The 15065-nt window shown below is 42.2% G+C and overlaps 1 protein-coding gene across 1 annotated transcript in view; it reads left to right on the top strand.

Annotated features, from left to right (window-relative positions):
- Nucleotides 1-142: 142 nt before the first annotated feature.
- PPP3R1 (protein phosphatase 3 regulatory subunit B, alpha) overlaps nt 143-15065 on the top strand; it is a 33093-nt gene continuing 18170 nt past the window's right edge. The window contains exon 1 of the mRNA XM_042882205.1: nt 143-242. Within this exon, the coding sequence (XP_042738139.1) occupies nt 240-242 (3 nt within the window). The 5' untranslated portion in view covers nt 143-239. The remainder of the gene's footprint in view (nt 243-15065) is intronic.

Raw genomic sequence — 15065 nt, 5'->3', positions numbered from 1 at the left:
GGCGCGGCGGTGCCCGGATGTGGGAGGCCCCGCCCCCGCCGCCGAGCGTTACCGCCGCTCGCGCCCCCGCCCTCGCTAGCTGCGCGCCGTTGCGGGTCAACGCCAGCAGCCACTGCCGCAGTGAGGAAGCGGAGCGGGCAGCGGGCCCGGCGGCGGCGCCCAACGTACGCGCGCGACAGCCAGAGCGGGGCTCGGCGGATCCGGCTACAGGGGACGACGCCTGACGCCCACCCGCCACCATGGTGAGGAGCCTCCCCGCTCCCGTCCCGACGAATATTCCAGGCCGGGCCGCGCGGGTGGGCGGCGAGGGGGGAAACCGTAGTGGGGGCTTTCGGACCCGTCTCCTCCTCCGAGCCTTCCACGTCCTTCGCGGGTCGGCGCCGCGCTTCCCTTCCCTTCCCTGCCCCCCCCCCCCCCGCGACTCCCCTTCCTCGCTTTTTCCCTCTTCTTTCCCCTCTCCCCGGGGGCGGCCGCGTTCCCCGCTTCCCCTCCGCCGCCCCCGTGCTCCCCGCAGCGCGGCGGGGGTTCGCGCCGCCCCTCGCGGCCCTCAGCGCCGCCTCCCGTACGGCTCTCCCTCCTTCCCTCCCCTCCTCCGCTCCTCTCCTCTCCCCAGGTGCCGCCGCTGTCCCCTGCCTCGTTCTGCCCATCTCCGGCCCGGGAGCCGTTGGGGCACGTAGCCCGTGGCGACGGGCGAGCCGGCCGGGTGCGGGGAGCTCCGTGTCGGAGTCTCTCGGCTCCCTTTAATCATGGCGATTTAAATTTCCCTTTTACTGCCGTAAAATTAACCCCGAGATACGGCGCGGAGCCGTGTAGTATTGCGTGCCGACACTAGGGGTGTCTCCTGCCTGCCGCCGCTGCCAAGAAATCAACGCCCTGTTTTAACAAACACGTATTCTAGCCCAAATTCTCCTCTCCCGGGCTGTGGCAGCGTTCTGGCGTTGCAGTTGCAGGACTGCTGGTGGCTTAAGCTTTTCCATTCTTCCCTCCCCAAGAGCGAGGCCAGCTGTCTGTCACCGCCCCGCAGGGCCCAGCAGCTCAGAAGGGGCTCTTCTCTTGTTTTTAAGCGGGGGTTTGTGTTCTCTGCCTTAAAAACTGAGCTACGTGGCACGCTCATTGAGCTTCAGTGGCTGTTGCATGTGAATTTGAAGAAGCGGAGGCTGGGTTTGTTGTCAGCTGTGGCCTAAAACAGTGTGAGTAACGAATGGCTACATGCCCTCCTTGAAAGGCAGAGAAGGAGAATTAGTGAGGTTAGAAGCTTAAAAGAACCAGAGAGTTGAAATTATAAACAATACTGCGGTTGTGGTTCTGCTGATGGTGCTGTGAAGATCCAGGTGAACACTTGCCACCTTCCAGGCACCAGCTGGGCTCATGCTGCCACTTGCTGGGGCTTCTGAGGAAATCTTGCTCTCCAGGACTTGCCTGATGCCAGCATGCATAAAAGGAAAGGAAATGTTATTTGGCAGTGATGCCCATGAGTGTATTAGTAGCCTGTAAGGAATCGGACTTCTGTGTATGATAACTTCCATTTTTTTCCTTTGTTCTGCCTTAAATGAAGCTGCCGTGACATCTCCTGCTGATATTTAATCACACTGCTTATTACTTTGGCTTCTTGAACAGTATCTCTTTTTAATCAATCAACTGCCACGTGCAAATGCTGATGAATGAAAAAGATATTCCAGATGTTACTTTGGTCAGCAAAGGTGCATCTTTGCAAGAACAAGCAATGTGGAGAGCACTGACTGACTGCATCAATATCATTTCTAGTATGATTGTAGATGCCTGGAGAAAATCACGTGAAAACTAAGCAGTTGTCAGATCAATGTGTTTTTTAATACTTTTTACCACAGGCATCGTTTTAGTTGCTGTTCTTAGTGTTGTTACCCTGTGGGTATTCTCATTGAAAGCATTTGCTTTAAATAGCAAAATAGGGCAGATCTTGTTTCAGTCTTTATTTAATTTCAGTATAGCAATCTTATTTTTGTAGTTCAAAGTTCTTTGCTTTTTATTCTGTGTTGTTACAGGGCCGGGGGGCTGACGGTTGTAGTGCAGAGCAAAAGGTGAACATGTTCATAGGAGGTAGATTAAGACATAACATTGACATCTAGTAAGTAAAAGAACGTAGCTCTGGTTATTTTGGTATAGTTAGTTTAAAATTCTACCAAGCAGAGAGCAGAGTATGATACTTCCATTACATAATAGTAGAAGTGTTGCTGTATTCTATTAGAGTTGACTTAGTAAATACTGTTCCTAGAAAAATGTATTATGAGAAGGTAAATAGATAGATGCTAATAAACAATCTTGGGTTTGGTCAAATCTGTTTTGTTGGGGTCACCTGTGTTCAAACAGAGGGGACTTCACAGTGGCCTGTCTGATTGATTCATATATCTAGCTCTTGAGCTTTATGGTTGTAGGACAGAAATATGCAGGAGTCACCCAAATGATGTTATATAATGCATCTTTCTAGCAAGCTGAGAGAGTCTTTGGGAAATGAAAGGAGCCAGTCTGAATTTGGACACTGCTGTTGCTAGTCCCTGCTTAGAAGTGACTTTCTTCACTTGAGCAGTGTTGGTGCTTCTGGCACTTGAGCATCCTTTCCAGATGAAGCCATTCATTCCCAGGCTGATGTAAAATGGTGTTTCTGAATGACTGAAGCCAAGAACCACCAAAACATTTCTTTCTGAAATAAAAACAAAACAAACACCACGAGGCTGTCGAGTGCTTCTGTGCTGTTTTTCAGGGAGGTTGCTAAATAAGCCATTAGCTGAAAGAAAAAACAAGAGTTATTCTGCTACCAAATCACAGTTTGACTGCTATAATTCTAAACTCTCAGGAAGTCATTTCAGCTTTGCCTGCTGCCTTAGTCCAGGTGATACGGACTGAGAAGTGTTCAGTATTCCCTCACATTACATCTGACAGCAAAATAGAAGTCTGCTGCCAAACAGGAACTAACCAATCTAGGATCCAACATGTGAAAGTGTGTGTAGGTCTTCAGAAAGTAGAGCATTTGGGGTAGGCTTACTTCAGGCATTCTACTTAATATATGATTTTGGTTTAGAAATAAATTTTCAGGTCTATAGTTTTGAAGCCAGTTTGAATATTTAAGTTTACTTAGGTCTGTGATCTACAGAGGAACATGGAGAATGTTGATGAATGAGGAAAGAAACTTTTAAAAACAATTCTAATGTTCCATTGATGGAGTAAAGGTGGAATTTTGTGTTTCTGCAGTGGAAGACGTGTTTGGGAGGGAGTAAAAACTGAGTCATTTAAGGGAAAATGATGTGTGATGGGAGTGCCTTGGGATCTTTATTTATCTTCCAAGGTATTTGACATAGCCCTGAAAGAGAAGCTTTGAAGGGGTGAGATTAACAACATCTAAATTAGGATTTCTATAGGTATGCTCAAGAAGATGAGGCTGTCTTCTGACCATCCCTGCTGCTGGAAAAGGCAGCCTCAGTAATTGCAGTATTTCTGAGGAAACAAGGCAGTTGCATGCATTTTGGTGCTGAACTGTTTCTTGGTCTGCTTCTGCTTCATCATGGCCTTGATTTCCCAGCTAGCAAAAGAATCCCTTCCCCTCTCCTTTTTGCTGCCTGTGATGAGCTGATTCTGGTTAAAGAAAATTGCATCCTCCCCTAAAGTGTTTGAAGTCTGCATGGTAGCAGAGCACGAAACTGTTAAGTCCTTGATTTAGTTGTAGGAAATGATGATCCAGAGTTGTGTTCATGGAAGAACTGGTTTTTTTTTTTTTTTTGTTTTGTTTTTTTTTGTAATTTGATCTAATGTGTGATTTTTTTGAAAGCCGTTTGCTCTTGATTTCCTTACCCCTCCTGCTTCCTCCCAGGCCTGTTGTGTCCCTATTCAGGGTAGTATCTTTTGTGAACTTAAAAGTTGCACTGCTCTGTTGCTTGTAGTTTAGCAGCCAATTCGCTTAGTGACACTTTTTCCTATTTTTGCACCCTTTTCTTCTAACTTATGTTTTTCTCTTCTCCTAAGCTTGTTTATTCCTACAGAAAGGCCACAAAAGCAGAGGGAGCTGTTTGTTCCCATGCTTCCTATATGTTAGTTCTTTCCCAGAATCACCATCAGGAATAGGGAAGGTGCTCCTGTGTCCCTGTCACGTTTAAACTCCTCTGCTTCTGGAGGAGCAAATGATAAAAGGGTGGGAGAGTAAAGATGGAAGTGATGGGGGAAGAATGATGTAAGGCATTGGTCTACATCGGGACAGAGGAGTGGAAAGTACTTGTGCTGTGCAGCTGTATGTTGCAAGAAAATAAATATCTCATTTTTACTTTCATATTCCTATTAAAACAAGAAGAAAATTCTGACTCCTTACCTCTGTAAATGGTAAAAGTCTTACTGACTGACTTGATTATGTAAATTGCTGCTACATGTTCTTTCTTTCCCCAAAACCATGAGCACTTAGCTTGCTCTGCTGTCATGAAGCTGGTAAATACTGCCCTTGTTCTACCAATGAAAAATTTTAAGATTAGGGAAAACAACTTACCCAAGGCTTTTTGTTCCGTAGAAGTTAACTGGGTGTGATCTGAGAAATACAGAATGTGTTTGTAAATCTGAAAATAAATATTAAGTGTGAATCAGATGAATGCTCGCAGTTTTGAGGTCTTGGGGTTAATGGTTTAGTTTGCATGCAGCCACCTGGCAGCATGGTGTCTCTTCAGGCACTGGATGGTATGCTGCACCTAAAAAGCTTAGTTGTGCACTGCCTTCTTTCAGCATCTTTGTAGCACTGTGTTAACCATTTAGAGAGGCTTCTTTCAGAAATCAGACCTGGGAACTGCCTGCTATATCCAATGAAAGCTATCCAGCAAGAGAGGCTTGGAACTCTCTGTCTTGTCTGTAACTTGGCATTTACAAGATCTGTTGACACTCCGTTCCACAAGTAATGAAGAAACCCTAATGATATAAATAATACTTAGCTATGTTAAAGAAGCCTTAGAAATCTTTTAGATGCTTTGGATTAAAGGACAGCATTGCTCAGGAAGTGTCAACAAAAATCTTGTCTTCCAAGCTGTAAACAGGTTATGAGAGCTAATAGACTCAGGTGAATGTTTGCGGAGTCTGTGCGGATGGACACTTCTAAGCAAACTGCTAAGGCAAAGAACCGGAACTCCCCCAGTAAGCTGATACTGTGCCTTTAAAAAGCTTCTGTAGTCAGCCTGAAGATCACAAGCACAATTATATCATTACCTAAGTAAGTTAAAGTTGGAAATAAAAACGTATTAAGGCATTTGTTGGCTAAAGAACTTCAGCCAGATTTTGGGAGGAAGGGCTGTGATGGGATGCGGTAGGATAAGAGATGGAAAGCCTAGAAATGAAGACCAGGAATATGCTTTTATGAAGAACCCAGCTACCAGCTAGAGGAGTAGAATTCAGCTGTGATTTGCACAAAAATATGGTCTTAGTACATTCCCCAAATATTAAAGGTTTAAGGATAGAGTCATAGAATTGCTAAGGTTGGAAAAGACCTATGAGATCATATAGTCCAAATGTCAACCCACCCCCAGCGTGCCCAATAAACCGTGTCCCTCAGTGCCACGTCTGCCCTTTTCTCAACTGCCTGCAGGGATGGTGACTCCATCACCCCCTGGGCAGCCTGTGCCACTGCCTCACCACTCTTTCTGACATGATCTTTTTCCTAATATCCAACCTGAACCTCTTCTGGCACAACTTGAGGCTATCGCCTCCTGTCCTACCCTTACTGTAAGAAGCTTTTTACTTATATCCAATCTAAATCTCCCCTCTTCTAGTTTGAAACCGTTTTCCCAAATTTAATTTACTGCTGAGCCACTGCTTAGCAGGCCTGGTGTCTGAGCGGTGTTGTTGCTACTGAGTCAGTGCTGATAACACTGAAAGAGCACTTGACAGTTTTCACATGTCAAAGCTTGATTGCCTATAGTTCTGCTAACCTGAAAAAAATCTGTATGAATTAAACAGACTTGATTTCTATATTTGATCTCAGTTTATTATCTTAGCACACTAATCACTGTAGTAGATCAGGATATCTAAATGAAATGGCAGTTCATTACATGTTGTTAAACTGTTTTTTCGGGAGTTGTAAGAAAAGTTCAGGTAGTTTTCCCTGAAGTACTTTGCTCAAAATGTGGTTTGACTCCTTCAGTAATTGTACAGCTGGAGGCATTTGCACAGGCACCACTGCTGTTATTTTGATGTCAGGCAGTGTACTGAAAAGTCTCGTTAGTGACAAAAAACCATTCATAAAGTATGGAAAGATAGTAACTTTGAATCTTATGTATGAACATTTGAGTGCAGTTCTAATGTTGCTAGATCTGAGTTTGTCCAGAGTTCAACTGTGAAATGTGCTCTTTTGAGAGGCCTGAGATAGCTAGAAGGTTACATTTCCTTTGCTGATGAGAAAACAGAGTCATGTGAGAGGAAGGGCCTAAAATTGACAGGAAGTAGAAGATGATGGTTTTTAATCCATGGGTGTTGTATGAAATAACAAAGTGCTGGAATGTTCCGTAATAGGATGCAGAATAGATAAGGATTCCCAAAGAAGTGTGAAAAGTTGATTTGAGTGACAGGTGAAGGGATTTTTAACAGCAGTTTTCTTGTGGATTATTTCTCAGGGGTGTCATTTAGCATCTGTGCTGTTGTTTTGTCAAGTCAATGAACCCATGTTTCCCAGCATCTCTCAAAACAGCACTAAAAATACTCATCTTAAAATTGCATTTGATTTACAGACTGGTGTACGAATGTATGTGTATCATATGCCTCCGAGTTTGCAAGCTGTAAACTTCAGAAAGCTTAGCCTATGAGAAGGTGAGGTGGGAAGCTGCAGAAAGGCAGCAGTAGCCTGTGGGCTGTGGGTAGATTGTGTATGCAGGCACAGTTGTGTCAAAGCCTTTGGTGGATGGGTGCAGTGACTGGGGCTGTGCCTTGAAGTGGGATGGCTGGATTCTGGGTTGTGAGCCTCCAGAGCAGCTGGAATTCCCTGGGGCTGTGCAGGGGTGCAGCTACTGGGCTTATTTTGGGAGGCTGTGGACCCTGTCAATAGCAGTAATTCTTTCAATGCTGCTTTGTGTGTACTGTCAGGCTTGCTTTTATGTACATTTAATGTAAATTTACTGCTCTTCTTGGGCCGGTTGATTTTAACCTTATTGCTAATTAGAACAATTAATAAGCTTTGATTTCTGAAAGGATGAAGGATTTTGTTCTTTAGCACATGCTATGAATCTTACAAAAAATGCAAGCCAAAGTAAGTTAGATTTTGGTTAGTTGTTCAAATATCTGATATCTGTTACTGTCTAAAAACTACCAAAACTGGGTTTGAATTTTAATTCTATCTTTTGAGTAACCTCCCTCTATAAACTTGTAGTAAAAATGCTACATGTCTGTATTGGCTACTGAGTGCTAAATATTTGCACCTAAACTACTGCTTTCAATTGCATTTGTCTATGTCACATAACCAACTCCTGGATGGGTGTCACCTCACCACTGAGATGTGGAAGAAGTCAGCATTTCCTCTGTCATACAAGTCGTATGAAGAAGACTGTTCAAGGCTTTGCAATGTTTCTTAGCAGTAAGAAGGCGAATCGAAAGCAGCGTGGCATTTTTGTGTTTTGCTGTTTGTCAGTTTGCATTCCTCTGATGTGAAAGTCTGTGATCATAACTGGAAGGCTTTGGAAGCTTGCATGGCATCATCTTCACCAGTAGCAGTGTTAGAAATTTGGACCGTCCCTTTAGAATAGTAATGCCCAAGATACCTTTTAATGTATTATAAAATTATTGGTATTTTAATTAAAATGGGTGTGTTTTGGATTGCTGTGTTGGAAGGGCCTGTTTTCAAACCATGACTCATCTTTCTTCTTGACTGAATAAATTCTTCACACATCCCTCAGTGTCATAAACCAAACCAGAGCTTGTTAAAATGTCAGCTGTGAGTTCTGATGAAATTATTTTCTTTTTTTGGGGAAAAGAGGAGCTGAGTATTAAGATTAATATCAACTATTAGGCACGGTTAAGAATACCAGAGTACAATATCTATTTTTCAGATTCTGTATCTATGCAACCACTTCCCTTCAGCACAGCCTGCCTCTTCCTTAGCTTTGCACATCCTGTCCAGTTTGGCATCTTTGGCTCCTTGAGTTTCTGTTCTTGTCAGTTCATGACATCGAGTCCCATTTTTGAACAACTGTCTCAGTTTCTGGATGTGTGTCCTTGACACAGTTCTTTGTAACATTTTCTGGCCTTTTTGTGATAGATCACGAGGGAAGCTCTATTTGTTACCTACTTTTCTTTATGATCTTTTTTGAAGCGCTCTTTCCATTCTGGCTCTAGTTGCTGGCCAGCCGTAAGACTCTTATCTCCCTTCTCTTAAATTCAGACTTCCCTTTTTTGCACTAAGTGGTATCAAACTCTTTATAAGCTGCTTACATGAGGAGGAGGAGCTGGTGACAGCATCTATTTATGCGACTTGTTTCAGTGCTCTTCCAGTACTCTATACTCAAGTAAGTACTGTGCATTGACCTGTGTGACTTTCTTGAAACTTAGACTGTGTGAATTGATGATACTCCCCAATTGACACTTAAACTTCTCCACTAAAGGACATTTGACTCTTTTGAACTGTCACTGTTGACTGCATCAGCTTTCTTTTCCTGCTAGGCCATTTCAGATCCATTTAAAAATATCCATGCAACTGTTCCTATAGCCTTAACCTTTGTGATGAGCACACTGCTGAATAACCTGTTAAAATCTAGCAACTTAGGAGAATCAGTTGGTAGAGGGAGATGCACTGGTCACATTGCTTTGAGTGTTCCTAACCCATTTCCTTGAGAAGGGAATTACAGTCAACTGTAATACATAATAATAGTATTTATACTAATTGATGCTATTACATGATGTAGTACACAATGTTATCTTGATTTCTTGTAATATAGAATGTGTCTTTGCTACTTCTTTTTCCTTTCCAAATCCTGCAACAGGACAGTGAATGTTGTCTAACCCATCTTCCCCCCATAAAGCAGCTGTGGTGACTGTTTTTCTGGTACTAATCTTCTATTCTTCACTTGCACAGTTCAATTAACTGTTTATGGTAAGGGAAATTTACCAGATAATTCTGGAGCAAATAGATTAGTTTATATTTTCCTTTGCTGTTAGATGATGACGTGCTCCGTTTGATTTCCAGCTGGGTTCTCATCTGTTATATTTGCCTGAATCTAATACATACCTCAGATACATCTGTATGTTCCTATGCAGGCCTTGTTGCCTTTTCATGCTGAAGTTAGGAAAAGATTTGTTTTTCCTACTGGGTGTTGCCTGACTGCTATTGCTCATTTGGTGCTTTTGGAAAACCCTCTGCAAAGAGAAGTAGTATTTCTCCTTTCTAATGCTAGTAGCTTTGGTATTAGCTGTGTGAAACTGATCTAGTGATTATCAGTTTTCTTGCTGCCTGTTCTCTCTTTCAGTGCCATATCTGATTTTGGTGCAAGCAAACTAAGGAAGTTCAGAGGCTTCAGAAGGCAGCCACTGTTAGCTTTGCTCACTTGCTTTTGTATTGTCACAGCTCATGCTTTGAAGAGACAGGGTTCTTCATTCTACAGGTAATGCAAATGCTTACCTTTAAGTTTTTTCCAAAATGTTTCAGAAATCAATTTAAATTTCCAAGCAGAGTAACAAGTAATCATAATTTCCATGACATGCTAAAGCATATTTACATGCATTGCAGAGAGAAGACAAACTATCTTTACACCCCTCTGGGCTCAGTGACAATAGTGTTTGGCTGGAAGCACTATAGAGAATATATATGCATTATTTTTTTATTTTAACTTTGGAGGGATGCATTGCAATAAGTTGAGTTCCTGCTCAGTTGCTCAGGAGAGCTCTTTGCTGAAGCTCCCTCATTTATCCTGTTTTTATGGTATCTGGAAGTGCCGATGATTAAATTGGCATACTTGAAAGCAGCCTTGTGAGAGTTTCTATGTAGAGCAAATCAGAGTTCAGTATGGCTGTAGGTCAAATGAATATCTTTTAATAAAGTAACTCTTCCTATTTTTATGTAGGTCAGCCAAGGGTTAGTTCTCAGTTTGGTTGGACTGCTGTTCCATGGCTTTGTATTGGCGTGGAAGCTTTGAACACTGTTTTCTGAGTACTTCAGACAAAAACTTCTACCTCCAATTTGTTGCAGAGAAAGGGAGAAGCCAAGGGAGCCTTGAGAGCCTACTCAGTATTTTACTGGTAAAACTGGTGGTTTGACTCATGGTAGTTTCGTGTTTCATCATTTGACAGCCTGTGAGATGTTAGATAGTGGCTTAAGCATGAACTGTCTGTCCAAAGTTCTCCTAGATTTTTGGTGATGCTTGCATGCGTTGCCTTAATGCTGGTTGAGGTTTGGTTTTCTTTGCTCTTTGGATTTGGAAAAATAAAGCAATCTGTAGTTGCTTTTCTTTCACACAGCCACACACTGCTTGCAGTTGCTTGGGTTTTCAATGCTGGTATTTATCAGTGAAAAGAGAACATTCCTCATTGATCAGCCTTAAGCAAAAGATTTTAAATGGCTGTTATTGCCAGTTTGTATCCCCTAATGTCTCTAAGATCAGTGTAATATGTTTGGGGTTTTTTTGTTTCTTTTTTCAGTTCTCCCCTCAAGTGCAAGTTGTTCTTGCTGTGCAAGGAATTGTTGATCTGTTGGATGCCTTGCTCTCATTTCTTTAAGATGCTGATCCTTAACTGATAATGTAATACCATAGTTGTTGGTTACAATCTTCAATCGTGCTTTCTACTTTTTCTGCATAGGAAAAAGATTATTGGCTTCCTTGAGATGCTCTATAAAACTTTTCAACTCCACTTTTGTTATTCATAAAGGTCAGTGGAGTTTTTAAGCTTACATCACCTGTATGTCTGGTAGCTGGGTTTGTACTTGGGCTACTGATCAGGCAGCACAGTGTTGTTCTTGTTGTCACTAGCATGTGGCACAAGGTGTCTGTCCATGTTAAGGCAGTGCTTTGGGGTGGCTTGGTTAGGCAGCTCATTGCATTCATCTTGTGAGTCCCCAGAGAAGTCTGCTGTGGTCTCCTCTCTAGCCAGGGGCACTGAATGAACTTCACAGAAGAGCTTTGTGTGCTTGTTTTCTCTGCAGTAATATTCCTGAACAGGCAGGACTGTTAATGCTGTTCTGTCACAACAGGTTTGCTGTTTCTGACCATCTCTTTTAGAGCTACCGAGAATGTCTGAGTAAGGCTTATGCAATTGTAGTGGGGGCTGGGATGCTATCTTGATGCTGTCTTTTTTTGGTCTGTGTCTTAAGACTTTACTTTGAAGAGTGAAGACTTTACTTTAAAGAGTGATTGATGCCAGGTTTCTGAACGTGCGGTAACCTAGAATATTGCTTGAGAGTACAGACCCCCAACAGTTTTTCAGATAGTATAAATTTGATTTATGTGGTTTGAAAACAGAGATTGTTCCTTGTGAAAAATCATTTCACTTGAGACCACATCTTACTTGTCACTGGGAATTACCTCTATTTGCCAAGAGTTTTCAGGCCTTCTAATGGCTTAAATAGTTGTGAAGAGCAAGTGACAACATGGCACATACCTGACAAGTTCTTCTGTATTTTGGGCTTGAACTTGTGTGCCTGGAAGTTCTCTGCTGTTGCCAGTTACACTAGTAAACCAAGTAAGAGGTTTTATGGGTGAAACCAGTGTGTGAATGTAAATGGAGCAATTAAATTACTGCCTTGTAAATTTTTTGTGACTTATCTTGAAGGTACAGAGAACCATCCTGGCTTCCTAACGTGTGCTCACTTGCATGAAAACTTCAGTGCATTGCTGACAGAACCTTAATCTACAAAAGTTACTTCAGCATCTTTCTGAGAAACTGTCCCGTCCTTGGCTTTTGGAGAGTTCATTATTCATTTATGCTTGGCAAATTATAGCACTCGGGGAATTTTCAATACTCATGCAAGCTTTAGAAATGCCAGCTCTGCAGCAATTGCGTAGATAAGGTTGTGTCCTCCCAGCAGCCATAGCTGGGATCTGCCAAAAGTGATGTCGGCCCATGGCTCACAGGGAATGGTGCCTTAGCTCCCAAAGTTACCACATCTGTTCCTGACACTGTTGTCTCTGAAGTTTTATTTGCAGGTTGCAGTTTTTATGCAGGTTTTGGCAGTGATGTCTTGCTATTTCTCATGGAAGTTTGTGGTTTTTCATGCATATGAGTGCAGATAATAAGGATTATTTATTTCTTTTCTAAACACGGTACAATCGTGCCTCTTCCTCACCTTGTTTTAAAGACTGCGCTGTGTTTGTCTCCAGTGCTGCTAAATATCTCTCTACTTGACATCTTACAAGTACTGTCAGGGAATTCATCAAATGAGACAGTAAACTTGAATATTCAAAACACATTACAGATACAACAATCAAGTTACAGTAGGTTCAAAGCAACCCAATTATCCTTTCTGCTTTTTTATACCATGTCCAACCTGCCAAAGGTGCCTTGGGGAGTAGGCACCTATCCCATGCATGGTGTTGGTGATGCTAACTGTACCCTTGGACTTCATGGCTCCTTTTCACACACAGACGTGGCAAAAGGACTTTGCAGTAAAGCTGTTTTCTGTCTCTATTCTTCCTACTTTGCAAACTGTTCCCTGGTGTTTCTTGTGTTCTTAGGAATTGGTCTATCTTAGGTAATGGCTTTTTTCTTGCAGACACCTTTAGTTTATCTGCAGCTGAGCAAATGCACTGTGGTGTGTGTATGGTACAGACTTGTGATTAAATCACGTACTTCATTTTACCTTCAAGATCATGAAACCTTTTATTTCTTCTGAAAGCTCTACAGTTGTAACTGATTTCAGATTGGAAAGGCTATGGCATCAATTCATACAAATACGAATCGCAGTTGCTGTCACAACTGGGCAGATTTTACAGCGTTCATCTTTGGTCCTCAACGCTTCAAAACATTAAAATCTAAAACAAGTGGTTTTGTTCCGTTTGAGTACATGCACTTTTATTTCTGCCTTTCCTGTGATAGTAATTAAGTCAAAGGGCACACTGAAGATACTGAATTTTTGTAACCGTGCCCCTGCTTCCTTTAGCTTTCCTGTCTGATAGAGGTTTTGGCAAGAGTAACTTTCTCTGATTTCACTTCTTGCTTCATTGGCTTAGGGCTTCCCTATGATATCCTAGAATAGATATTTGACTGTGATGGCCTTAAGCCATTAATAACTCATTTTGGAGGAGACCCCTGAACAGCGTAGGCTTTAAATAAAGCATAGCCCAAGTGACTGGCCTGCTGCCAGCCAGAGGACAAGTGGCTTCCCTTGAAATGCCTGACAGAGCTCGGGCACAGCCCTGACTGCATTAGGTGGTGACTAAGGAGGGCTGGGCAGGCTCTGCCAGAGACATGTGCAGCCTTCCTCACCTCCTGCACCTTGGGCTGAGGGGCCGTGTGGTTCAGCCTGGTACTGACCAGGGCAGAAGCTTCTCAGGACTCGTCACTTCTTCTGCTTCCAACAGATCTAATAAACGTATCCAAAATACCTTTTTCATAATATGTCTTTTTAAATGTGTCAGAGTGAGCTCAGACGCTTTTTGCATACTTGCAAAGAACAACAATGCCAGGATTCTGTAACTGCTTTAGCCTGACTTGATCCCTGCAGTAATCCTCAATCCGGCAATCCCCTTTGCCTTGCTTCATTATCTCTGATGTCTGCAATTTAAATGTCATGCTCAAGAATTAGATATTTATCATTTTTGAGTTCCTTCAGTACTGAAGGACACCGACTGCTCTCTTCAGAGGCAGGATTAATGAATGGAGGCTATTTAACAAACAACAGATTTACAATTCGAAATCTTCCAGAGGTAAGTTTAAACAAGCTGCATCTTTTCCTGCCAGTGTGCTTTTTTGACTACAAAGTGTTTGTAGACTTTCTTGACACTTGCTCTTGGTTAGCACTAGCATGAGCTGTAAGGCCTGTCCCTTGCAAGCAGTCTTCCCCTTTGAGTTAAGAGGATGAAAACTAAGCACAGAAAGTTCAGTGGCTTTTCTCAATTCTGATAAACCTTCCAAGCAGCTGAACTGAAAGCGTTGGGTCAAGTAATAACGTGGCTATGAGAAATGATGGCTTACACTTGCTGAATGTACAGTTGGCCACAGCTTATGCTGAAGTCCTAGAATCAAGATTGTAGCAAAATATGGTGGTGGAATGGAAGAGTGTAGTGTAACTTTTTTCTTCTTATTATAACATTTTATTTTCAAATGGAACTGGTACAGTATTTCATATGACAAAACCTCTCGATTATATCCATCTCTTGTAGATTGGGGGAGGGAAAAGGTTGTTAGATTCTAAAGCACTGGATTGGTGAGTTAGTATCTGAGCCATTGGAAACATTTATCAGCATTTTCCATAACTGTAGAGTCAGCATCTGAACATTTGTGTTAGTTGAATAAAAAGCGAAGGAGAACATACTGCCTTTACCTCAGCAGATTTAAAGTGAAAACATTAGCTCTTTTTTGCATTAAGATGGAAGAACAACATGATAGCAGTTCTTGCTTTGTTTTTCTTTACTGTGGGATGCATGTGGCTTAGTGTCCTCAACGTGAGAAGCTTCAAGAACTTGTGCTGCAGCCGAGTCAAAGAAGTTAAAATTGATAGAGAAATTCCTAAATAAAATAACTCTTGTAGTAGAATAAGATACAGAATACAGAATGCCTTTCTGTAACTTTTTCTTCTTCATGGACTTCTCCTGATGACCCGCACTCATAATTTGGAAAACAAATGTATTGTAAAAGCAGTAACTTAAAAGCAAGTCACTGCTAAAGTCTAATCTTTGTGTTTTAATGCTTAGGATACATCCTAAAATTAGGTTTTAAATCCATTCCTGGTCTCTGTATACCTAGAAAACTGACATAACATCTCATAGGACGTGCTAACTAAATACCAAGGTTTACAGTGAAAACATGAACATCGTAGTTGATTTCTGTAGATGCTGTTTATGTTCAAAGGTCCAGGAGTAAAATATCTCCAGTTGCTGGAATTTGCACCTCATTTCTGCTTGAGTAAAGAAGAGAGGAACAAATGGTTCACGCTC

This window comes from Lagopus leucura, unplaced genomic scaffold, assembly GCF_019238085.1.
Source record: "Lagopus leucura isolate 7727_CA_CO unplaced genomic scaffold, USGS_WTPT01 Super-Scaffold_73, whole genome shotgun sequence".
Classification (NCBI taxonomy): Eukaryota; Metazoa; Chordata; class Aves; order Galliformes; family Phasianidae; genus Lagopus; species Lagopus leucura.
Note: the sequence above shows the minus strand (reverse complement) of the source record. Positions and strands in the feature narration are given on the sequence as shown.